Source organism: Anolis sagrei, chromosome 3 (genome assembly GCF_037176765.1).
Source record: "Anolis sagrei isolate rAnoSag1 chromosome 3, rAnoSag1.mat, whole genome shotgun sequence".
NCBI lineage: Eukaryota > Metazoa > Chordata > Lepidosauria > Squamata > Dactyloidae > Anolis > Anolis sagrei.
This window is the reverse complement of record NC_090023.1, coordinates 31353006-31379781: the sequence shown is the minus strand read 5'-3', so window position 1 is coordinate 31379781 and position 26776 is coordinate 31353006. Positions and strand designations below refer to the sequence as shown.

General features: G+C 42.4%; 1 protein-coding gene across 1 annotated transcript in view; it reads right to left on the bottom strand.

Annotated features, from left to right (window-relative positions):
• Positions 1-10205: 10205 nt before the first annotated feature.
• The window catches only part of PDX1 (pancreatic and duodenal homeobox 1), a 29090-nt gene continuing 12519 nt past the window's right edge, over positions 10206-26776 (bottom strand). The window contains exon 2 of the mRNA XM_060766940.2: positions 10206-10720. Within this exon, the coding sequence (XP_060622923.2) occupies positions 10302-10720 (419 nt within the window). The 3' untranslated portion in view covers positions 10206-10301. The remainder of the gene's footprint in view (positions 10721-26776) is intronic.

Sequence of the window (26776 nt, the reverse complement as noted above, 5' to 3'; positions counted from 1 at the left end):
TAAAGCAATTTGTATCAGTGGTGCTTTTTATTTACTCTACTATGCTTCTTACATATTCCTTGTGAACATTCATTCACACAATTGAAGACAATTTGACTCTGTAGGCGAACGTTTTTGAAAAGCAGGCTGCTATTTCTTTCTTTTCCATTTCAAAGACAGGGCATTGAGGAAGGCAAATAGAACTGAGAAACCTTTCACCTCCCCTAAAATGGTTAGGTTTCCATTCCAAGATTCTTGTGACGGTTATTATTGAAAACCCCTACAAGACTTGGTTGAGAGTTGTTATTGTTTTGAACCAAAGGTAAGGCTCCAGTTTACTTACTTTGGAATTAGACATTGCTCTTTAACTCTCCAAAAGACTCCAGCTAAGTACACACAACCTTGCAGCTCAGAATGACGCATTAGAACATTCCAGGATCCGCAGATGTTTGGAGCAATTGCATTTTCTTCTTTCAGTATGTAAACCTAACTAAATATGAGATGGGCACTGAATCAGGGTGCATCTACACTGTAGAATTAATGCAGTTTGATGCCAATTTAATTGTCATGGCAGGAATCCCCTGTGGTGCAATGGGTTAAACCCTTGTGCTGGCAGGACTGCTGATCGAAAGGTCAGTGGTTCAAATCCGGGGAATAGGGTGAGCTCCCACATGTCAGCTCCAGCTTCTCATGTGGGGAATTGAGAGAAGCCTCCCACAGGATGGTAAAACATCCGGGCAGAGAAAGCAACTTGCTGTAGGTGTAGAAGTGACTCACAGTTTCTCAAGTCACTCCTGATATGAAAAAAAAAAATCATCATGGCTCAATATTATGCCATCCAGGGATTTGTAGTTAGTAGAGGCACCAGCACTATTTGACAAGGAAAGCTATAGGCCTTGTAAAACTACAACTGTCATAATTCCATAGTATTGATCCATGGCAGTTAAAGTGGTCTCAGACCTAAGTAATTCTGCAATGTATGCACACCCCTAGTTAGCTTTACTTATGTGTTGGCTTTCTACTTAACAGTTGATTCAATAGACCTAGAACAGTTGATTCAATAGATTCAAGGCATACTAATTTTATGTTGAATTTAGAAAAATATGCTCTGGCTAGAGCATATTTTTCTAAATTCAACATAAGAGTTGTATGCCTTGAATGTCTCACTACTGAAACTGGGGGGATGTTTGATTTCCAATTATTTTGAGTTACCAGAGTGTTTTGGAGAAAACATGTGCCAAACGTAAATTATGTATAAGATGAATTTGCCTCAGTATGAATGATTCTTTAAAAATACTTATGTTACATCATAGATCCATTCATTTTCATGAGCGTCTCTTATAATTAAACCAAAGACAAAGTACATGAATCTATTTTATGGTAGTCAGAATAATTTTAAAGGTAATTGTTGAGGGAAGAAGTGGCTCTTTTTATCCAACTTAAGTTTCCTGTCATTTATCTTTAGGATTATGGAAACTGTGGGAGTTGAAGTCCAAAACACCTTGAGGGCCCAAGTTTGCCCATGCCTGTTGTGAACTTTCTTCATAGGAGACTTCCTTTGGTTCCTTGATGACTTGGGAGGATATTTTATGCGCATTTTCCAGCTTTATTATATCTTTTTTGAGATGTGGCAACTGGAACCATATACACCGAGCTTATCCCATAAAGTTGTACTGTATAAGGGCAGTATAAATTTGCATTTTAATTTTAGGACACTTTTCTAATTATGTCTGGTATAAAATTTGCCTGCTCTCACTGCAATTACAACATTGGGTTGACTGAAGCTATCCAAAAAAGCTCCAGTGTTTATATTTCCAATGTATCACCAGCTGAGAACACGTTGTATGCTCAGCTGTTTGAAGACAGTTCACAGAAGAGTAGTTTTTCTGAATACTAATTTAGGACAGATTGAGATTATTGAAATAATGTCTGCATTGACATATGGACAGTAGATGGCAGTGTTGGATCTTTCTTGGAAAGACCAACATAAGAAAAACTTTAAAAAGGCCCTGTCCTTTCACCTTCCACCTGCTCTCCCCTTCAGTCCTGTTCCTGGGAATATGTTGCCAGAATAGGTCCAGTCCCCATGGGAACTCACTGGACACACTTGGACAAATAGCACGGTTTCAGCATTGGAGGAAAGTGATAGCAACCCCCTCTGAACAAATGTTATCAAGAAAACCCAGAAATTGGTTCACTTCAGGGTTGACCAAGTCAGAAAGTACTTCATCTAGTCCTCCACAATTGCCAACCCTGCAACTGATCAGTAGGCCTGGGTAACAACGCAAAAATTTGTTTCTAAAATCTATTTGTATTTGGGGGGTTTTTTTGTTTCGATATTTAAAATAATTACAAAATTTTCCCTTAAAAAAGTTCGGTATTTACGAAATTTCGTTAATATTTACAAAACATTTTGTAAAGATGGCACCCTTTTTTTCCAATATTTTTTCAATATTTTTTTAATTTAATTATTAATTTAGTAGAATAGGGAGGAGAAATTATTATTAAGGAGGGAAGGCAGGCACTCACTCTGGCGGGCCCTCAAGCGCTGCCGCCGAGTCGGGCCCGGCTCCTCCGAAGCTAAGGTTTCAGTGCGGAATTGGAGAAGGGGGTCTCCAAAGGCCATCTAGTCCAGCCCTCTGCTAAGGTTTGAATGCGGAATTGGAGGAAGGGGCTCCCCAAAGGCCATCTAGTCCAGCCCCCTCCTAAGGTTTCAATGCAGAATTGGGAGAAGGGGCTCCCCAAAGGCCATACATTCCAGCCCTCTGCTAAAGTTTCAATGTGGAATTGGGAGAAGGGGCTCCCCAAAGGCCATCTAGTCCCGCCCTCTGCTATGGTCTCAATGCGAAATTGGGAGAAGGACTCCCCAAAGGCCATCTAGCCCAGCCCTCCGCTAAGGTTTCAGTGCAGAATTGGGAGAACGAAGCACACCCACCGCAAAGGTGAGGAAGGAGGGACGGGCCGCCTTCCCGCTGAGGGTCGCTCGCCCTCTCGCTCGCTTGCTCAGCCGGCGCCTTCCCCGCCCTCTCCTCCTCCTCCTCCTCCTCCTCCTCTTTCAGGCTCTGACTGGCTAAGGAGAGGAGAGAGAGGAGAGCTCCCAGCAAGCATCTAGCCATCTTAGGTATTTCCGAAATGGACGGAAATACAAAAATATTTGGCGCATGCCGTTTCGATATTTAAAAACACTTCTGGGTTTAAAAATAAGTTTTGTAATCGTTTTGAAATTGCTAAAATTAACGAATATTTAACGAATTACAAAATTAACGAACGAAACCGCCCAGGCCTACTGATCAGTCAATAGATACAGAATAAATAGATAGATTGATTGATAGGCAGACATTTCAGGAGGACCCAGGTCTAGCATTGCCAATCCTTCCTGTGAAACCAGAGGGAGAACTTCTCCAATCCTCCAGATGTTGCTGGATCACAAATCCCAGAAGCCTCAATGGTGAGGAATGCTAGGAGTGGCAGTTTGGTAATAATGTCTGGATAGCCACATAATGGAAAGTGGAAGTCAAAAGGAAGAGGGGCCGACCAAGGGCAAGATGGATGGATGGCATCCTTGAAGTGACTGGACTGACCTTGAAGGAGCTGGGGGTGGTGACGGCCGACAGGGAGCTCTGGCGTGGGCTGGTCCATGAGGTCACGAAGAGTCGGAGATGACTGAACGAATGAACAACAACAAGTCACATAATTCCCTCTCCCGGTATAAACCAAAGGATAGATTGGGCTGATTCTAATTAGTGCAGGATAGTGCAAGGTGCTGCCTGACTGCATGGGGGAAGCCCTTTAAAAACTGACAAATTATGAAGTAAACCATAGGGGCACTTGGACTTGTGTGTTCCTTATCTCTCATATATTTATTATCCATCACTTTTTTTACTAACCTCTGAAAATTGACATTTGGACAGCTAATTGCTGCCATGCTAATCAAAGAGCATAGGAAACGTGGTATGCATATCACTTGTGTGTCAGGAGCAACTTGAGAAATGGCAAGTCACTTCTGGTGTGAGAGAATTGACAGTCTGCAAGGACATAGCCCACAGGACACCTGGTGTTTTACCATCCTGTGGGAGGCTTCTCTCATGTCCCTGCATGAGAAGCTGGAGCTGACAGATGGGAGCTCATCCCACTCCCCGGATTTGAACCACTTACCTTTCAGTCAGAAATCCCACTGGCACAAGGGTTAAGCCATTGCACCAACGGGGGCTCCTGTATATCACTGCCAAATGGATAGAGGTGTAGGTGCAAAGAAGAGCAAAATGAGGGCGGCTGCTCCATAAGAATTCAGACCCCTCCAAATGAGATTCCTCTTCTATCCCCAAATTTCCAGCATTACAGTCATCTAAAGGTTTCAAGTGAGCATTTAGAAATATAGTTTATATGTTTTAAATTGTTTATATGTTTTAATGGTTTTTAATATGTTTTATATCGTTATGTTGATTGTTCTTAATTGTATTTGTTATGAATGTATGGCATCAAATTATTGCCAATCTGTAACCTGCCTTGAGTCGCCTTAGGGCTGAGAAGGATGGGCTAGAAATGCAGTAAATAAATAAATAAATAATTTAGGCATCCAAAGAAAAGGGCAAATAAAATTTCCAAGGGAATGCAAACACAGCAACTGGAAGTGTTATAGATAAGAACAAATTTCCATGTCCCACACTCTGAATTACTAGAAATGAGGAGGAAAGTGTCATGGGAAGACATGTCCGGGTCTATTCCATTTTGGTCAGACCTTGTCTGGAATATTGTGTCCAGTTCTAGGCACTGCAATTCAAGAAGCCTATCGACAACTGCCCAGAGAAAAATGGCACTCTGTTGGAGTACTTTGAATGTGCTTTTCCTGCATGGCAAGTGGTTGGACTGGATGGCTCTTCCAACTTTATGATTCCATGATTCTATAAAAGGTGACCAAAATGATCCAAGGTTTGGAAATCAAGCCCTATGAGGATTCAGTGAGGAAGCTGGATATGTTTAGGTTGGAGGGAAAAAAGGCTGAGAGGGAACATAAGAGCCATGTTTCAATATTTGAAAGAATGTCACATCAAGGAGGGGGCAAGCTTGTTTTCTCTTGCTCTGAAGACTAGGACACAGAACAATGATTGGAAACTGCAAGACAAGAGATTCTGCTATAACATTAGGAAGAACTTCTTGATGACAACAGATGTTTGGCAGTGGAATATGTTCCTCAGATCATAATGAAGTCTCCATGTCTGGAGATTTTGAAACAGTTGCTGGATGGCCATCTTCGGAAGTGTTTTTCTGCATAACAGAGGGTTGGACTGGATGGCCTTTATGGTCTCTTCCAACTCCATGGTTCTATGACATTTGGGTACTGAAAAACAATGTAATTTGGAGATGGGAAATGCCCTCATTCTGTGTCTCTTAGCTTCACATTGTGAGTGCAGACACAAAAATCCTTTTGTTCATTTCTTCCATTCTCTGACAGGTGAGTAGTTTGTATTTCAAGCTGAGACCTGATTTGAAGTGCAGAGGAAACAACACAATATTTCCCTGACCATATGAATAAACCAGTTGTCCAAGGCAATGCAAGTGATCTGAAAGTTTGCACCAGATTCTTCAAGGAGAGCCAGTTGTTGCCAGATGTTGCAGGCAGGCAGTAAGACCCAAACAGGTATGAACCCAGCATTCATTGTTCTTGTGTGCCTTCAAATCATTTCTATGACCCTATGGAAAACTTATTAGAGAATTTTCTTTGCAGAATTTGTCCAGAGATTGTTTGTCCTTGCCTTTTTCTAAGATAATGGTTCTCAACCTAGGGTCTCCAGATGTTTTTGGCTTACAACTCCCAGAAATCCCAGCCATTTTACTAGCTGTTAGGATTTCTGGGAGTTGAAGGCCAAAAACATCTGGGGACCCCAGGTTGAAAACCACTGATCTAAAGCAAATAATGTGAGCTGCCAGATTATGGCTGAACAGGGATTCAAATCCTGGTTTCCCAGTGTTCTAATCCAGAATTCAAGCCTTTATACTACACTGGGGGATTCACCTTGATCTTCAAACAAATCAGCAACTCCCTCACATTTTGTGTTTCGGGACCGAGGAAAGTTTGAGGAATACCTTAGCAATTTCCTCCATTTGTGTTGTTGCATGTAACTACATACTTTGCATTTTCCAATTGCCCCTTTAACTGTTTCATTTAAGTTTCAATCAAACTGTAAACACTAGAAAACAGTGATAACATGTTCATAATGTATCTTCACTGGGTTGTTAGAGTCAGAGATGTGCAAATATTATTTGAATTCTTATCCCATTCAAACTTTGACCCAAAACGAAAAACAGTTCCTGATAACAATAGACAGGAACATTTATTGGGAATGGGGGTGTGTGCTTCTCATAGAGACAAGAAAATAGCTTGTTGCTGCTGCTGTGTTCCTTCAAGTCACTTCCAACCTATGGCAGCCCTACCACAAAGTTTCTTTGACATTGCCTTCCTCTGGGGCTGGGAGACCATGATGTATTCATGGTACATTTCATGTCAGAACAGGGATTTGAACCCTGGTCTCCAAAGCAGTCCAATGTTCAAACCAGTATACCCCTTTGCCTGCTAGGAAAAGAGCTGCCTGCACCTAAATGGGAAAAAGAAACAAAAATAGCAGAAAAGGAATGGCATAAAATGAGAGAAGTTATTGGAATCCCAAAGAGTTGTGTTTTTTTCTGTCCAAATAGTATGTTGATGTTGATTTGGGAGCAAACAGAAAAATATTGGCCACATTAAAAATGGATCTAGGAGGTAACTGCATATTCCAGACAGTCACTATAATAGATTCTGTACTATTAGCATTCAAAAAGCAATCCGCCAGGCCATTTCTGGTAAGAGCATAGTAATGCAAACACTCCCATCGACTGAACTTTTTTCCTACCAGGAAACTGTCAAGGCAAAAGGAGAATCAATAAGTGAAAAGATGGCAACTGTCATTTGTTTTTTTTTTGTTTTTGTTTTTTTTAAATGTTATTTTGCAGTTGTTAAGATATTACTGAATAGACGAATCCTGGAATATGGCTCACTGGTGCCACAATTATAATTTTAAAGGCCTAAATCAAATGCACCACTTAAGTTGCTGAGGGGGGGGGGGGGGAAAGAAAGGGCCTGAGGCTGCTAGGAATTGTGGGAGTTGAAATCCAAAACACCCGGAGGAACCAAGTTGGCCCAAGTCTGCTATAGATCTATGGCTGAGCTTCCATTTCCATTAGTGCATCTGAAGAAGAGAACTGATGGCTACACAATATGCTAGGATAAATCAGTCTTTTGGGTGCAGCCTGATTTCCTCATTACTTCCTCTTTTCTTGGTAATGTTTACAACCAAATTGACATGGAGAATTGGTAATGTTCCTCTGTATGTCATATTTTGTGTCAAAATAGGTTTGTTCTAATATCTCTTTGAGAATGAATGTGTGGGAACAGGCAGAGAGGGAAGTGTTTGTATAGGTGTCAAAGGTCCTGCTCATTTCAGAAAGGGGCTGTAACATGGAGTCCTGGGATTACATATTCTCCTCACCCCCATGGTTTTTTGGGGGACACATCTGGTCTCTATAAATCAGTTGCCACCCCCAGGCCACTAGGAGGAGCAATACATCTTTTCAGAAGAAAGGAAGATGACATGTGAGCTCTTTCAAGCTTTATTGTCAGCAGGTGTTTTCCAGGGAGTAGGGCCCAATTCTTCAGGTGCATTTGGAAAAACGGCCCGGAAATACAGAAATAAATTACTCTAGTTCACCTTAAAGGCTTAAAGTGAACTAAACTGATGCTACCCTACCCTGCAAAAAAACCAACAAAAAAACACTGCCCTATGAACTGGTTAAACACACCCAAATTCTATTGTTTTTTCTAAATTTGTTGTCTGGCATTTTTGGTGGTCATGCACATCTCCTCCAAGGGTCCTGGTCCAAAAAGCTGCTCCTGGCTCCTCCAGTTGCCTACTCCTTAGGAACTGTTGGAAATTACAACCTTCTTCAAGCCTCCTTTAGTGATTTGTTTGTGTATAATCCTGTTGCTTACTTACTGTATGTATGTTTTGATATGCAGCTTTCTTTCCTTGCTCTATGTTTCCTGAGAAGTTGTGGGAAGGGCTGCAGACCCCATGAGCAAGCTCTGAGACTGCTCAGACCTCAGACTCCCATTAGGGTTTGGGACTGCTCAGACCAACACTTGCCTGCTGTAGATTGTAAGAAAGATGCCTGTGCCATCTGCACATAGAGATTATCTTAACATATCTGTAACTGGACAAATAAGTTTTGAACCTGTGTATGCTGGGCAAATGACGTTGTGAGTAAACCAAATATGTTATTTTTTAACAAAGTCTACTTCATTTTTGTCTCTTGAGTTGTTGTTGTTCATTCGTTCAGTCGTCTCAGACTCTTCATGACCTCACGGACCAGCCCACGCCAGAGCTCCCTGTCGGCCATCACCACCTCCAGCTCCTTCAAGGTCAGTTCAGTCACTTCAAGGATGCCATCTTGAGTCTCTTGAGTACATGATATAAAACAAGTTGTTTTATGGGAGAGTAGATATATATTTTGGGCAACTGAAAAACACTGCTGAAATACTGCGGATTTTGTCCCCTGGCAAAATCTCTGTTTCCTAACAGATCAGAGGCAACAGCAAATAAGTCTAACAACTGAAGCCAAATTGCCTTGCATAATTACATCTCGTTGTGTTCCAATTGAGAAGATTCTACTGAAATGGGTTTTTGGCTCTTCTCTGAAAGGCCATGCTTTTCCAAAAGGTTATGATCTCTGTTGAGTTTCACCCCTCAACCGCACATGTTTGTGTGTCATCAAGTTTCTAGTTGTCAATGATTAGCTAGACTAGCGACAGGGCTAAGCTGAGGGATTCCTTCCCACATATTTCTATGCATGTTTCCCAAAAGGGCTTTGCCTTTCCTCTTTACTGCTAGCCACTGTCTCCTCCCCGCCTTTGATGATGTAGTAATGGAATTTCTTCGAGATAACTTCCTCTTATGTTTAAACTGCCCTGGGTTGACCATTCAGTCACCATCATTTTAGGGACTTCTGCTTTTCTTTCTTCCAGTAAGGACACATTTTGCCTATCTCTAGGCAAAATGTAGCTGCATTGACTTATTTTTTACCGTTTTCCTTCTTTAGAAGATGAGATTTAGTAAAGACCTTTTCTATCAAGAATGTATTTCTTTTACTTCAATAAATATTTTTGAACCTAAAGTTCTGACTCTGCAATCCTGAGCCATCCTAAGAAATAGAAGCCTTCCCTTGCTCACCACGTGTGTTTCTACTGTTTATAGAGTTTTCTCTGCTATATTTTTGGTGGAATTGCCCCAACTGAGGGTTATTTTTGAGCCTAACAGCTCAGTTTCCCCAACAACCTCCAAATGGTTATGAAGGCAATTTTTCAAGCCTTTTCTTGTCCCCATCCCAAAGATAAATAAGCATTAGGCTGTTCCCAGGATAATATGAAGGGAGATAAGGACAATGTTTGATCTGAACCAAGCCAGGTGCATGGCCTTTCTTTGCCTGCCATCGAGGTTCTGTCTTATGCTATGCCTTCAATGGGAATTGTGGGTGCCCAGATGCCCTAGTTCTTCATCTCCCATCAGTTATGTTAATCCCACAAATGAACAATACATTTTTATTTATACAGAAGAATATATTTCGGAATGCTTACTGTATTATATATGTGTGTATTGTTATGCAGTTTTCCTTAACTCCATGTTGTGGGAGGGGCTGCAGACAATGTGATAAGATCTGGGGTTATTCAGAACTCTGTCGGGGTGCTTTGAATGCAATTTTCCTACTTCTTGGCAAGGGGTTGGACTGGATAGCCCATGAGGTCTCCCCAACTCTATGATTCTATAATTCTTTGAGTTACCTCAGTCCACCCTGCCATATATTCCATTTCAAAGCAGATAATGTGGGATTTTCTGCCTTGATATTTTGGGTTATAGGGCTGTGTGGAGGGGCCTAAGGTCAAGCCTTTCCAAAAGATTCCTGGTTTTCCCCAAATGGTTCTGAATACCTTCTTATCCCAGATTACATGGCAGTGGAGGCTCATATAATACAGTTCAAAGCAGATAATCTGAGACCAGATCCTGGGATAGAGGGCAGTGTCTATCCGGCCTCACTTTCCATCCAACATATTTGAAACAAATGCGCTTCTCTCCAAAAATGTCTCTTATTTCACAGCGGGAGTGTAAAACCAAGTACGAGAAGTACAGGAAGGAGTCAAGTCCCCTTGTTGCCCCCAGCCCTCCTCTTCCCTTGAGCAGCGTGTCCCTCCCCGAAGTCTCCTTGAATCCCTGCCCGGAGTCCCATTGGCTCTGCGTTCACCGCGCTTCCTGGGGGTGCTTCTGAGCCCTGGGGGAGAGGGCAGGGGCCCCTCTTTCCTCGCCCTTGGCCTGGCCTTCCTCCTCCTCCTCCTCCTTGTGGGGCGGGAGGGGGTCCCCGGAGGAGACGGCGCAGTCCTGCTCGGGCGCCGCTTCTGGGGCTCCCCCCGCAGCCCCCCGCAGCCCCCCGCCGGCGCCCCGCTTCTTGTCCTCCTCCTTCTTCCACTTCATCCTCCGGTTCTGGAACCAGATCTTGATGTGCCGCTCGGTCAAGTTCAGGAGGAGGGCCAGCTCCACGCGGCGCGGCCGGGAGATGTACTTGTTGAAGAGGAACTCCTTCTCCAGCTCCAGGAGCTGCGCCCGCGTGTACGCCGTCCGCGTCCGCTTGTTCTCCTCCGGCTCCGCCAGGAAGGCCCCTCCTGCGGGGAAAGGAGAGCGTGAGGCAGGCAGGGAATGGGAACACCTGGGTTTGCCTATATGGGATTGAGACCCCGCTGTTCTTCCAGCCTGGGTTGGGGTCCTTCTATCTGACCAGATGTATACCTCACGGAGACCTCACAACCTCTGAGGATGACTAGTAAATAAAGAACAACACTCAAAAACTGGGGAATTCCAGGGCCAGCTAATCACCTCCCAACAAAGGACTCCCTCAGGCAGTAAGCAGCCAGACCTTGAAACTGCAAGGCCATTCAATGTGAACATGACAGGGTTGGGGTCACCTCCAAGGACCTTCTTTCTGACCAGATCATGTATACCTCACTGAGACCTCACAACCTCTGAGGATGCCTAGTAAATAAAGAACAACACTCAAAAACTGGGGAATACCAGATAAGAAACAATCAGGGCCAGCTAATCACCTCCCAACAAAGGACTCCCCCAGGCAGTAAGCAGCCAGACCTTGAAGCTGCAAGGCCATTTAATGTGAACCTGACTGGGTTGGGGTCACCTCCAAGGACCTTCTATCTGATCAGATGGATACTTCACTGAGACCTCACAACCTCTGAGGATGCCTAGTAAATAAAGAACAACACCCAAAAACTGGGGAATGCCAGACAAGAAACCATCAGGAAAGAAATGGGTTCCCTAAGACCAACAAGACACATAGGTCCACTATTACCAAAGTAGAACAATACTGAGAATATATATCACAGCTTGTACAAGATACAATAAACAAAAATCTACAATAAACATAAATATGTAGTGTTCACAATACTGATTATAGTCTTTTGAAGAAAAAATGATATCAATAATGAAGAGCTTTTGTTTCCTTATTGAGATCTTCTACAAGATACAACCAATAATGAGGCATAGGTTCCTTGCATTCACAGTGCCAGATAGTAAATCTTCCTTGTAGGAGAGAGTTTGCAAACACAGGTTCTTGATTGATATCATAGAATCATAGAATCATAGAGTTGGGAGAGACCTCATGGGCCATTCAGTCCAATCCCCTGCCAAGAAGCAGGAATATTGCATTCAAATCACCCCTGACAGATGGCCATCCAGCCTCTGTCTAAAAGCCTCCAAAGAAGAAGCCTCCACCACACTCCGGGGCAGAGAGTTCCACCGCTGAATGGCTCTCACAGTCAGGAAGTTCTTCCTCATGTTCAGATGGAATCTCCTCTCTTGTAGTTTGAAGCCATTGTTTCAGGTCCTAGTCTCCAGGGAAGCAGAAAACAAGCTTGCTCCCTCCTCCCTGTGGCTTCCTCTCACATATTTATACATGGCTATCATATCTCCTCTCAGCCTTCTCTTCTTCAGGCTAAACATGCCCAGCTCCTTAAGCTGCTCCTCATAGGGCTTGTTCTCCAGACCCTTGATCATTTTAGTCGCCCTCCTCTGGACACATTCCAGCTTGTCAATATCTCTCTTGAATTGTGGTGCCCAGAATTGGACACAATATTCCAGGTGTGGTCTAACCAAAGCGGAATAGAGGGGTAGCATTACTTCCCTAGATCTAGACACTATGCTCCTATTGATGCAGGCCAAAATCCCATTGGCTTTTTTTGCCGCCACATCACATTGTTGGCTCATGTTTAACTTGTTGTCCATGAGGACTCCAAGAGGACTCCATTTTTTCTTCAAAAGATTATAATAGGTATTGTGAACACAACATAGATATTTTTATTGTAGATTTTTGTTTATTGTTATCTTGTACAAGCTGTGAAATATATGCTTGGTATTGTTCTACTTTGGTAATAGTGGACCTGTGTGTCTTGTTGGTCTTAGGGAACCCATTTTCTACTTTGGTAATAGTGGACCTGTGTGTCTTGTAAGAAACAATCGGGGCCAACTAATCACCTCCCAACAAAGGACTCCCTCAGGCAGTAAGCAGCCAAACCTTGAAGCTGCAAGGCCATTCAATGCAAATCTGTCATTTAATGTAATTTAATCTGCCAGGGTGCTTGACATGCGATTTTCCTGCTTCTTGACAGGGGGTTGGCTTGGATGGCCCATGAGGTCTCTTCCAACTCTATGATTCTAGGATTTTAGGATTCTAGGATTCTAATCAAGGTGGCCAGATGCAGTATTTACACCTGTCTCAAGCAGACAAGAGTTCTTTCTCCCATCCTGGACATTCCACATATATATAAACCCCACTTGCCTAGTTTCCAACTAACCTCTCAGTCTCTGAGGATGCCTGCCATAGATGCAGGCAAAACGCCAGGAGAGAATGCTTCTAGAACATGGCCATATATCCCAAAAAACCTACAACAACCCAATGATTCCGTCCATGAAAGCCTTCAACAATACATTTAGGGAAGGAATCCCTCACTCTAATCTATCTAGGCTAACTACTCATTGAGGGCTGGAGACTTGTGCAGTCAGGGATGAAACCCAACAGGGTCACCTCCATGGACGTTCCATCTGACCAGATGTATACCAGACTGAGGTGGCTCATGCTGGAAATCAACCACTTCCTCATCAAGGAATAGATAGGCAGTTGATTCAACTCAGGCATGGGTCAACTTGGACCCTCCAGATGTTTTGGACTTCAACCCCCACCATTCCTAACAGCCTCGGGCCCCTTCCTTTTCCCCTCAACTGCTTAAGCAGCTGAGGGGGGGGGGGCGGAAAGGGCCTGAGGCTGCTAGGAATGATGGGAGTTGGAGTCCAAAATACATGGAGGGCCCAAGTTGACCCAGGCCTGGAATAGCACCTTGAATAAGATATTAGAAGCTCACCAGTCCTCCTGGGAAGAAATCCCACTGGAGTATTGCAGGACACCCACATACCTGGGAGTTACCTTGGAGCGTGCTCTGACCCACAAGTAGCACTGCTTAAATATGGATGATAGAAACAATATCATGCAAAAGCTGACTGGCACAACCTGGGGATCACAACCAGACACAGTGAAGACATCTGCCCTTGTGCTTTGCTACTCTGCCACTGAGAACGCATGCCCAGTGTGGAACACATCTAGCTAAAACAGATGTTGAACAGGCCAAACCAACTAACTAATAGAAGTAGAAGTAAAGTAGGCCAAACCAATAAATGCTTGGTGATTCAACATGTAAGTCAGTGGTTCTCAACCTATAGGTCTCCAGGTGTTTTGGCCTGTAAACTCCCAGAAATCCCAGACAGTTTACCAGCTGTTAGGATTTCTGGGAGATGAAGGCCAAAATATCTGGGGACCCACAGGTTGAGAACTAATGATGTCAGCAAATGTTGGGACTAATAATCATATTTATGCATAATGATTTGTTTATTTATTTACTTACTTACTTGCTATATTTCTATCCCTCTCTCTGACCCTGAGGGGGCTCAGAGCAGCTTACAGTTTGGCAATATTCAATGCCGCATATACAAAACAAATATAAAATATAGTGCATCACATAAACAATAACCCCACCAGTAGTTAATGTTGGCCATGTCAGTAGTGTGCCAAGTTTGGTGCAGATCCATTTTGGGCTGGGTTCAGAGTGCTATTTGATTATAGGTTAACTATAAATCCCAGCAATTACAACTCCCAAATGTCAAGGTCTATTTTCCCCAAACTCCACCAGTGTTCACATTTGGGCATATTGAGTATTCATGCCAAGTTTGGTCCAGATGTATCATTGTTTGAGTCCACAGTGCTCTCTGGATGCAGGTGAACTACAACTCCCAAACTCAAGGTCAATGCCCAACAAACCCTTCCAGTACTTTCTCTTGGTCTTGGGAGTTCTTTGTGCCAAATTTGGCTCGATTCTTTTGTTGGTGGAGTTCAGAATGCTCTTTGATTATAGGTTAACTATAAATCCCAGCAACTACAACTCCCAAATGACAAAATGAATTCCCCCCCAACCCCACCAGTTTTCAAATTTGGGCATATTGGCTATTTGTGTCAAATTTGGTCCAGTGAATGAAAATACATCCTGCATATTGGGTATTTACATTACGATTCATAACAGTAGCAAAATTACAGTTACGAAGTACCAATGGAAATAATATTATGGTTGGAGGTCACACATGAGGAACTGCATTAAGGGGTCATGGCATTGGGAAGGTTGAGAACCACTGGTGAACTGTATATTGGCATTGAATTTTTGCCCTGAGTATGTTGTAAACCGCTTTGAGTCCCCCCAGGAGTGAGAAAAACGGTATATAAATACAGTAAATAAATAAATAAAACAGTAAAGTCCATTATGAATCTCCTATTTCTTTTCACTAGCTTTTGCTAGGGTTGATGGCTGGAATAAACAAATCAAATGGATGTGCAATACTATTCCACTGCATTTCCATGTATAGAGACACCATGTACAGCTATAAACACACACACACACAAGCATTCTTATTTTATGAATCTTTCTAAAAACAGCCCACCTAGCATGGTATGTGTGATAGCATGGTATCAGTGATAACTACTTGCTTCTTGCATCAAATACTGGTATATGAAGTAGGAATGGCAAGTATTGGTATATGGCTACCAGGTGAGTTTGAGTTGATTATTGGAACCAAGGTTGGTTTTACCTTTTACCTGAGCAGCATGTTTTAGATGTCACTGAAAGGCAGAAAATTATTATTCTCTCAACATCTACCTCTGTATTTTTATTGACAATCAAGGGGACCTATGCTTGTGCTTGCCTATGCCACAGTAGCTTGGCTGGTTTTGGGCATTTTGTACCTTAAGCTGGGTGGGTTATAGAAGGCATCATTTGTTTTTCTCCCTTGCGCAGCCTGGTGCTTTGAACCTTTTCTGTTTAGAATATCTTAGAGTGATCACGAAGGTCTTCTAGGCAAACTCTGGGACATACACAACTAAAGCACCATTGAAAGATGACCATCCAGTCTCTGAGGATGGAGAATGCACCATCCTCCAATCCAAGGCATTCTATTTTTCTCCTAACACAGATTTATTATTATTATTATTCTTAATAATAATAATAATAATAATAATAATAATAATAATAAACTTTATTTATACTCTGCCACCATCTCTCCTCACGTACTCAGGGTGGCTAACATGAGGCCAAGCCCAATAAAGACAGGAGGGCCTCCCCAGAAGATCAAAGGGGTTGTGCAGGTTTGTAGAAGGAAATGCGGTCGTGAAGGTAGGCGGGTCCCAAACCTGCCTGCCTACCTATCAGATTTAGTCTGATCATGTGTATACGAAAGAGCCTAAATATGTACAGTGTAATATTCTTGTTTCCAGAATCAAGTTATAGGAACAATGCTGTACCTCTGGCAGAATGGATTGCTCTATTATACCTGTGGCTGTGCGATTTTCTCTTGCAATTGCTTCCCAGGTGTCCATATACTATTGTTTCTGGTGGCCTTCAAATCGCCTTCATGTTCTGCATGTGCTGGCTGAGGGCCCATCATCACTGACATATAATGCAGTTTAAAACTGCATTATTTGATCAACATAGACTCATATAATACACTTTGACTGCATTGAACAGAATTATAGGAACCTTCACTGACCATTGAATACAATTACACAATGCATTAATTGGCAGTGTAGATGGGGCCAGTGCTACAACAAATGATCATTCAAAATATTTAGTGACTGAACCTCACACAATTTGATTCCATGCTGGATAGGGAATGTATTATTTACTAGAGCATGTCTACAGCAAGAGGCCAGCAGTAATTTTGAGATAATCTACATGCATGATGGTTAAATGTGCACTTTTGGAACCTTTTGGGTATTCTCTGAATACTTCATTCATATTTTGGACGCTTCCCCCCAGAGGCAGCCCTAGGTAATTTTCAACGGTCCTCTTTGATTTTAGGTGAACTATACATCCCAGTAACTACAACTCGCATATGTCAAGGTCTATTTTCCCCCAAGATTGCCTCGAGATCAACCCTGGGCAAAATCAACTATACTGCAAATGCTTTCTTCACGTAATGGGTTGAGCCGCCCCTGCTTCCCCCACAATGCACTTTTCTCACATGTGCATACCTGCAGCACTTGTATTTATTTTATGTTTGCACAATATCTAGTTATTCTTAGAAGCCTCAAATCAAATAATTGGCAGGTGAGTTAATATGTATGCACAACTAACTATTGTTACCTCACCCCATTAGACCTAAGTCCAAAAGTCTGATGCTTATCAACAGCCAAACTTCAAGCTGTAAAGAAGTTATGGAAAACTTAATCCAACAACTCTTCTTCAATGTGTTGTTGAGGGCTTTCATGGCTGGAATCATTAGGTTAGTTTTCTGGGCAGGATGGCCATGTTCCAGAAGCATTATCTCCTGATTTTTCACCCACATCTATGGCAGGCATCCTCAGAGGTTGCTCAGTGAACTTTAATTTGTCCTTTAAAGGTCATTCTTAAAATGGAAAATAAAGGTTGTTTAGAACTGCATTTGGGTCCTGGACAAGGAGAAAGGCAGGATAATTTAAAAAATAAAATAAACTACAAACTAATGTATACTTATCTGGAAACAAATCTCATTAAATGTAGTATGATTTATTGATGTGTGCATCGGGATGAAATAGTCTTATTTCTTATTATGCTCACTACAGCCATCTTGTGTGATACACTAAATGAGACAAACATGATAGACAATATCATGATATGCATATCCAATCATATACACTGTTGAAAAATGATTTGATGAATACACTTAAGGGTTGCCCATAATCCATCCTTAATAGGTGTTAAGTTTTGTTTTCAGAGATTGTTACTGGCTGGTCTCTACTATTTGCATTTTTGTTTTCATGTTTATCTCCAAACTCTCAATGAGGCCAATGTTAACTGTGGTCAGAACTAAACAGAACAATGATCAGTATCAATCTTGCCTTGCTCTGCAAAATTTCAGTTTTGCCAGTTAGAATTGGAATGGAAATAATAATGAATGTGTAAAATTTTTTGAAAGGTGTGACCTCTTAGAGATCATATCTTTTTGGAAAACCAGAATCTCCATAACCTCCATAAATGATTAAGGTAAAGGTAGTCCCCTGACATTAAGTCCAGTCATGTCTGACTCTGGGGTGTGGTGCTCATCTCCATTTCTAAGCCGAAGAGCCAGCATTGTCCGTAAACACCTCCAAGGTCATGTGGCCGGCATGACTGCATGGAATGCCAAAAAATGACATTCATAATCATTTGAAAATCACAACCTTTCATTAAAGTATGACCTTCCAGAGAAGACGCAAAAACTCCTTTGAGTAAAATCTTTTCTTTGGTGGTGTATAACCACATGTACTTATGCAAGGCAATTTGGCTTTTCAGCTGTTAGACTGATAACCTAATTGTCTCTGATCTGTTAGGAACAGAGATTATGCCAATGCACAAAATATATATAACAGTTCTTTGGAAGTGTTCTTTTCAGTGCCCCAAAACACCTACTCTCCTAAAAAACATCTTGTTTCCATATCATGCTCTCAAGAGTCAAAAATATATTAGACCTTGTTAAAAGTAACATATTTGGTTTACTCACAACCTTCATGTATTCAGCATACCGTAATAATAATAATAATAGACTTTGTTTATTATCCGCCCTATCTCATTGAGGGGACTCAGGGTAGATACAGGTACATAACATAGGATATGAAGTAGTTTTTCTGTGCAAATAACATAGGGAATCTTTCTTATAATCAACAGCAACATTAATTTGCTCTTAAAAGCCCAAAGTCTCATGGTGTCTCTGTGTTCTCCATAATGGAGTCTGAGCTCTCAGCAGTCCCAGATTTGATCATGTGGTGGAGGCTCCTTCTTTGGAGGCTTTTAAACAGAGTGGATGGCCGTCTGTCAGGGGTGCTTTGAATTCAATTTTCCTGCTTGTTGGCAGGGGGTTGGACTGGATGGCCCACAAGATCTCTTCCAACTCTATGATTCTATAATTCTGTGTGGTCTGCATTGTTGGGAATCAGGAGATGTTAGGCTCAAGATAACCCTCTCTGGGGGTGATTCCACAAAAATATAGCAGAATGCTAGATGCACAGTTCATAAGCAGCAGAAATGTACATGTAGTGAGCAAGGACTGTAAACTGCCTCAAGTCACCTTCAGGTTGAGAGAGGTGGTATATAAATATGGTAAATAACTACATAAATAAGGATTGGCTTCCATTCAACAGGATGGAACAGGACTGCAGATCCACAACTTCATAGGATCAAAAATAATATGTTTATTAAACATAAAAGAAATCCGTTCTAGATAGGAAAGGTTCTTGGAGCTAACTAGCTTCACTGAGCTATCTTCTAAGAAAAAGGAAAAATAATAAAAGTTGCTATGTCTACTACATCTTGCCTGGACAATGGCAAGATGCCTCCTCATTCTAGAGAAGACAAAGGAAGAAGAGACCAGAAAATGGAGACAGGCCCTGCATGGCCAGCCCAGGGCAATAAAAATACCTTTTAAAGAGGAAATTACTTTTCCCTGAAGAGATCACATTCCTAAGTATTCAAAGGGAGAGGAGATAGTCGCATGCAAGGATGAGTAAGACAACCCCTTCTTAACCCCTTCTTAAAGTGAGTTTGCTAGAGGAAATTGGGGAGGAATCCCTCAGTCTAATCTATCTAGGTTAACTACTCATTGTGAGCTGGAGACTTGTGCAGTCAGGGATGAAACTCAACAGTTGGTAGGGGGTTGGAATGGATGGCCCACAAGGTCTCTTCCAACTCTATGATTCTATGTGGTCTGCAGCCCCTCCCACAACCTCAAGAAACATAGAGTAAAGGCAAAGCTGCATACCAAAACATACCTATACAATACAGTAAGCCAAGAGAATCGTATACAAACAAATTACTAGTGGAGGCTTGAAGAAGGTTGCTATTTCCAACAAAAATTACCTTTCCATTAATCTGTTCTTGGTATTTCAGATTAAGGATCTTGTCAATTATGAAAATATTGTCTAGATATGGATGTAGGCCAAACAGCCATTAAATGCTCCCAAGCATGAAATGTCATTCTATTGCAAGCCAAATGACATAATATTGGTTTGTCTAATATGTGTGTGTGTGCAACATTTTCCACCCTGGCTTAGCAACAAGGAGGTAAACTGAGAGCAAAATGAGACAATTATGTTGCCAAATGAAATTTTTCTTCTAGCATTACAGTAATTTAAAATGCTAGAAGAAAAATAAAGAGAGTTTATACAGAGACAGAAAGGAGTAGAACTACAACTCCCACCATTCCTAATAGGCTGTTAGGAATTGTGGGAGTTGAAGTTCAAAACACCTGGAGGGCCAAAGTTTGCCCATGCCTGGAGTAGACGGAGGAATCCAGGAAGTGCAAACCCAGGAAATAGAAAAACTTTAACTGTGAAATCTCTACAACGCTGGACATTTGAGTACTGGAGGGAAAATGCCTTGCCAATTAAAGACCCAAATCCTCCTTCTCTCCTAAAGAAGGGACAGCCAAAAACCCGGTGGCGCAAAAGTTTCAAAACAATCGAGTTACCTATCGTGCCAAAACAGTATAGAATCATTTCAAAGGCGCCATAAAGATAAAAACGAATCCCTTCCAAAGCTCTTTTGCACGCTCCATTAATTTCCAAATGCCTGTTTAAATAAAAGGTGTTTGCTTGTAGAAAAGAGAAAGCCAACGGGTCCTGGAGGCTAAGCAGTCGATATATTTCTACTAGGTAGGAGTTATCCCAGAAGGAAGACAAGACCAGAGAAAATGTCCGGTTTATATTCAGTTTCGGGTATTTATCAGGGTAGAGCAGGCGTGGGCAAACTTGGGCCCTCCGGGTGTTTTGGACTTCAACTTGCACCATTCCTAACAACTTCAAGCCCTCCCCCCCTCCCCCCCAAGCTGCTTAAGCAACTGAGGGGGGAAAGGAGAGGGCCTGAGGCTGTTAGGAATGGTGGGAGTGGAAGTCCAAAACACCCGGAGGGTCCAAATTTGCCCACGCCTGGGATTGAGCCTTCATGGCGCACAGGTAGTTGAGCAAGAAACCCTGATCTTATATATATGCTCTTATTTTGAAATCACGATCTCTTTCTTTATTTTACCCTTTATACATTTTGACTGATTGCTCGTGTATTGTAATATGCTCCAAAATATTTTCCGACTGTATTGTCGAAGGCTTTCATGGCCAGAATCACTGAGTTGTTGTGTGGTTTCGGTGCTGTATGGACATGTTCCAGAAGCATTATCTCCTGAGTTTCGCCTGCATCTATGGTAGGCAACCTCTGAGGATGCCTGCCATAGATGCAGGCGAAGTGTCAGGAGACAATGCTTCTGAAACACGTCCATACAGTTCGAAAAATACACAACAACCTCGTTTCCGACTTTTGGCAAACCGTGGAATGTTCTTTGCAAGGTGTGTTCAGAGGAGGCTTTCCTTTCCCTTTCCGTGAGGCTGAGAGTGTGTGACATGCCAAAGGGCAGGGCAGAGCGGGGATAGGGATTCAAGCCTTGGTCTCCGAAAATCCTAATGCATTCACGCCTTAAAATAACTGAAAATGACTGTCAATTGGTAATGTATAGTTAGAAAAGAATACCACAACTTCTGTTGGAAGCGCTTGAAATCAGGCTCCTTTGATAAACTTTGGTGGACACTCAAGAATGCAAGTCCAGTCAGTCTTTCTTGCCCCATTGTGCTTCTTATGTGTGTTATGGTTGCTTCCACTATATGGAGTGTGGTGGAGGCTCCTTCTTTGGAAGCTTTTAAGCAGAGGCTGGATGGCCATTTGTCAGGAGTGATTTGAATGCAATATTCCTGCTTCTTGGCAGGGGGTTGGACTGGATGGCCCATGAGGTCTCTTCCAACTCTTTGATTCTATGATTCTATGATTCTATGGGTTATTGCTGCAAGTAATGGCAGTGTGAATAAATTGTCAAAATTTGCTTGAGATAGTGCTTGCAGTTCTGGAAGGACTTCTTGAATTTTTGCTTCTCATAAACATGGGGATTTGGTTAACCAGTTAAAATTCATGAGTTTATTTTAACCTGAAAAATTGGGGGGGGGGGGGGGTTGCATACTTACCCCCCCCTTACAGCCCTGATTATTAATACTAGTACTAGTACTAATACTGTATATTCCACTCCTCCAGTTTACATTTATCTGTCTGTCTGCCAGAAGCTAGTATATTACGCACAATCTTCCTCTTCCTCCTTACTACTACTATTTTTCCTCTCTTAAACCAGTCTTACAAGCATAGACAGTTCTCCACAAATCCCACTGAAATGAACTGAAGCGGAAGAAGACCAACAGCGTGGCCCCGGAGTTGCTCTTCTCGAGCTCGACACGATGCGAGGAATCCAAGTTTCTCACGCTTTGTTTTCTTGTCCCTTTCTTGTCTCCTTTAGTAACATTTAGGAAGGAAAGTCTAAGTAGAAATGCCTGAAAGCGACAACCTTACACCTCTTTCCCGAGAGCCAACGGCGTTCTAGAGTAGACCTGGGCGCGAACCCAGGGTACTGGTCTTTACTGGTTTGCAGACTTTGGAAACCACCGCATCAGAAGAAAGTAGAACCAGAAAATGTCCCTGCAGTCTTCTGTCGCCATACCTGCACGCAGAAGGGTTTTGTAGCACCTTGGAAGTCAGTGGGGAGGTTGGAAAAGGAGCCTAGGCAATTGGGAATGTCTGTTTCTGGATCTCCATTTTAGATCGTCTTCAAACCGCTTCAGAGCCTTAACGTCACCTGTTGTCTTATGGCGACTCACAACAGAAGCTACGCTCCTGACACGACAAAAAATGGCGACATTTAATATGTTCTTAGACAAGGTAATGAATCCACTTAAAATCCGGTTTCTGTCTCCTGCAGAATTCTGGGGTTTGTAGTTTAGGGAAGAGCCTTTAACAGCCCCACTAAACTACAAACCCCAGAATTCTGCAGGAAGCAGAAACCCGATTTCAAGTGGATTTTTTCTCTAGTGTGATGAAGTGGCAACCACACTAGATCAAACTGCACAACCGCAGGAGAGAAAAGAATCCACTTAAAATCCGGTGGAAGTAAGTGTGCGCTGCCAACTTCTTTCTCCCAGTCCCAAAGGTGCTATAAGATCCCTTTACACCCTGATCCAGACTACCATGACTTTGAGTCCTGTTGCCATATCTGTATTAAACAATAGGCAGAGTGGCTTGAAGGAGTTAGGGGAATCTCCACCGAAAGTGAAGTGTATTTGCGCACAGACAATACCCGTAGGTTGAAGGCGCCCAAAGCGCCCACGAAAGAAAAACTGTAGTCCACCTCCAGCTACAAACTGAGCGAGGGGATGGGGTTTCGGCTCCGACCCTCTTGGCGAGCCCCACCTCGAATAGACTTCGTGCGTCTTGAGCCAAGGCACAAGCACATTGCTCCAATAGATCCAACAGATTCGTTTCTCGGAAAGTTGGTGTTACCCTTTTGTGCCCAAAGAGGAGAGGAAAAAGACTTAGAAAAGTACTTCCTTTTGGCTTTATAATCCAAGTATCAGACAAAGAGATAATTCGACTTCTTTTCCATCATTTGAATCCACCAACCAAAGGATCCAAAATTGCAAGAAAACTTTACGACTGCAATCCGAAAGTAGAACAGCTTTTCCTCTCTCTCCTTCTTTGAAGACCTTCCAGTAGAGATTGAATGGGAAGCCGTGGGATTCCTTGTGTTTTCTTGCATGGTGGGGGTTGGACTCGCTTTCCCTTGAGGTGCCTGGCAGCTCTGCGGCTTGGTTGGTTTATGAGGCCAACCAAGCCGCAGAACATCGACTGCGTAGCCTTGGAAAACCACCTTCTCCCAGCCTGGGATGGAGGCTGTTGGGTTTCATCCTTGGACTGCATACGTTTTTCTGTCATCAAGTTTCTAGTCCTCAGTGAGTAGCTAGACTAGAGAGGGGGGTACACGCAGGGATTCCTTTCCCTCACATCCCTGTGCATGTTTCCCAAAAGGGCTTTGTCTTTTGTCTTCACTGCTGGCCATTGTCTCCTCTTGTAATGGAATTTCTGTGAGGGAACTTCCTTTTAACTTCCTCCACCATGTTACTTTTTATATCATATGCTATTGTTTTTAACAGAATCTCTTTATTGTTTTTACTTGTTATAATTGTTGAGGCATCTAATTGTTGCCAATTTGTACACAGCTCCCAGTAGCCTCTGGGCTGAGCGGGGTGGTATAAAAATATAGTAAATAAATAATGAATACTTCTGCTTTTCCTTTCTCCTTGTGAGGACGCATTTTGCCTCCCTCTAGACAAAATGTAGCTGCATGGACTTTTTTTTTTACCTTTTACCTTCTTTAGAAGATGAGATTTAGTAAGCTAGTTAGCTCCGAGACCTTTTCTATCAAGAATATGTTTCTTTATTACTTTAATAACTCTGCAATTTTAAGCCAACCTAAAGAATAGAAGGCTATCCCTTCTCGACACCTACGTTTCTGGTGGTTATGGAGTTTATTCTGGTCCTCTATATTTTGTTAGAATTGCCCCAACTGAGGTTTTTTTTTAACCTAACAGCTCAGATTCCCCAAATGAATATGTCTTGTCAAGAAAACTCCATAAGAGTCGCCATAGGTTTGAAAGGACTTGAAGGCGCACAACAAATCAAGGGGACTGAGCCGGTTTCCCTCTCTATATTCTTTGGTTCTAGAAAAGTCGTTTTCCGACAGTGCGTTTCTTTATATGTCTCCCCAGAGGGAAGTCTTACTGCTTTCATTGGGATTTATTTTCAACCGGGGAAGTACGTCTACATTGCCACCATAACAAATAATGGGACAGTAGTAGTAGGGTGGGTAGATCCATTTAGTACTGAGCTCCCATACACACCACCCCGCTCTTTTCTCCCCCTAACTCAGCGACTAAAGGCTGCTTAGAAAAATAAAACAGATAGAAATAAAGCTCCACATTGTACCTGGATTAAAATAGAACTAAAATATACACAGAAGGAAATCGCTGTAAAAAGGATGCCCACGAAAAACAGCAAACACAGACAGCACATTATTATCAAAAGACCTTTTCTATTTGCAGTTCAGGCAATAGCAGGGTTGTGGTTGAATAACAACGACAATAATAATTAATAGTAATTCTTATTATCCTGTTCTTTCTTGATTGAGATCTACAGCGGCATTGTGTGTGTGTTTGTGTGTGTGTGTGAGAGAGAGAGAGAGAGAGAGAGAGAGAAGAGGGACTCGAGAAGCTACAAGTTGCTTCTGGCGTGAGAGAATTGGGATGGGCGTCGGGAAGCTTCTGTCATGTCCCCGCAGAAGCTGGAGCTCATTACGCCATGGGGATCCTCTGTTCAACAGTTAACCAAAATGGGCCCCATCTTCTTCTATATATATATAAAAAAATGTAATGTTCGTTTGGGGGATTAACATAACTCAAAAACCACTGGACGAATTGACATCAAATTTGGACACAAGACATCCACTAACCCAAGGAGTGACCATCACTCAAAAAAAATATGATTTTGTCATTTGGGAGTTGTAATTCCTGGGATTTATAGTTCATCTACAATTAAAGAGCATTCTGAACTCCACCAAGGATGGAATTGAACCAAACGTGGCATAAGGACTCCCATGACCAACAGAAAACACTAGAAGGTTTCGATGGGCATTGGCCTTGAGTTTGAGAGTTGTAGTTCACCTACATCCCGAGAGCACTGCTGACTCAATGAATGATGGGTCTAGATCAAACTTGGCACAAATATTCCATATGCCCAAATATGAACACAGGTGGAGTTTGGGGGAAATAGACCTTGACATTTGGGAGTTGTAGTTACTGGGATTTATCGTTCACCTAAAATCAAAGACCTTTCTGAACCCCACTAACGACAGAGTTAGGGCAATCTTCCCACACAGAACCCCCATGACCAACAGAAAATACTTAAGGCCATCCAGTCCAACCTTCTCCACCAGGGCAAGAAAACGTAATCAAATCCCTCCTGACAAAGAGTCATCTAGCCATAGATATAGATAGATAGATATGATTCACACACAGAGAGATATAGTACCCTAGGTTTGAAAGGGACCCCTAAAGACGGACAATTATATGTTTGCATATTCCAGAGTAGGCAAACCAGACAATCTCCACATCAACACTGACAAAGAAACAGCAAGAAGCATAAAGAAATTACATATATTAGAAACCAACACTTTCTCCTTACTTTATTTTCCAGATCACCAAACTGGGCCACAGCAACGCGTGACAGAAGACGGCTAGTCTTTCTATATAAATGAAAATGTCATGTTCGTTTGTGGGATTAACATAACTCAAAAACCACTGGACAAATTGACACCAAATTTGGACTCAATACACCTATCAGGCCAACGAGTGACGATCATTCATAAAAACAATGCAAAACACAGCAGAAGAGACTTAAAAAGCCAAAATACAAAAATGACATTACAACACAAACCCACATCCACACACATATATATGCAACCACACATGTACACATATACACAAATATATACCTACACATATATACACACAAAATACATATACACAGACTGGGCCACAGCAACGCCTGGCAGGAGATGTCTAGTAGTCAATAAATCAGAAGGAGCCAAAGACATGGCAAGGCAGCCATGAAGGATCTGGACGAGGTCCTCAAGTGTAAAGTTGGATTATTGAACACCAAAGTCAGAATGATCCGGGCCAAAGGATTTCCGATTTCTTTACACGTTTGTGAAAGCTACAAAGGGAAAGAAAGCTGACAGGAAGAGAACCAACTCCCTTTGAAATGTGGTGCTGGAGAAGCTGGTACCTGGGTTGCTGTAGGTCAGTGGTTCTCAACCTGGGGTCCCCAGATGTTTTTGGCCTACAACTCCCAGAAATCCCAGCCAGTTTACCAGCTGTTAGGATTTCTGGGAGTTGAAGGCCAAAAACATCTGGGGACCCCAGGTTGAGAACCACTGCGGTAGATTTCTCGGACTGAATGGCCATATTCTAGAAGCATTCTCTCCTGACGTTTCGCCTGCATCGATGGCAGGCATCCTCATGACTTCACAACCTCTGAGGATGCTTGCCATAGATGCAGGCGAAACGTCGGGCGAGAATGCTTCTAGAACATGGCCATACAGCCCGAGAAACCTACAACAACCCAGTGATTCCGGCCATGAAAGCCTTCAAGACTTTAAGCCAAAGGTCAGACGAATGCTACAAAGATCAA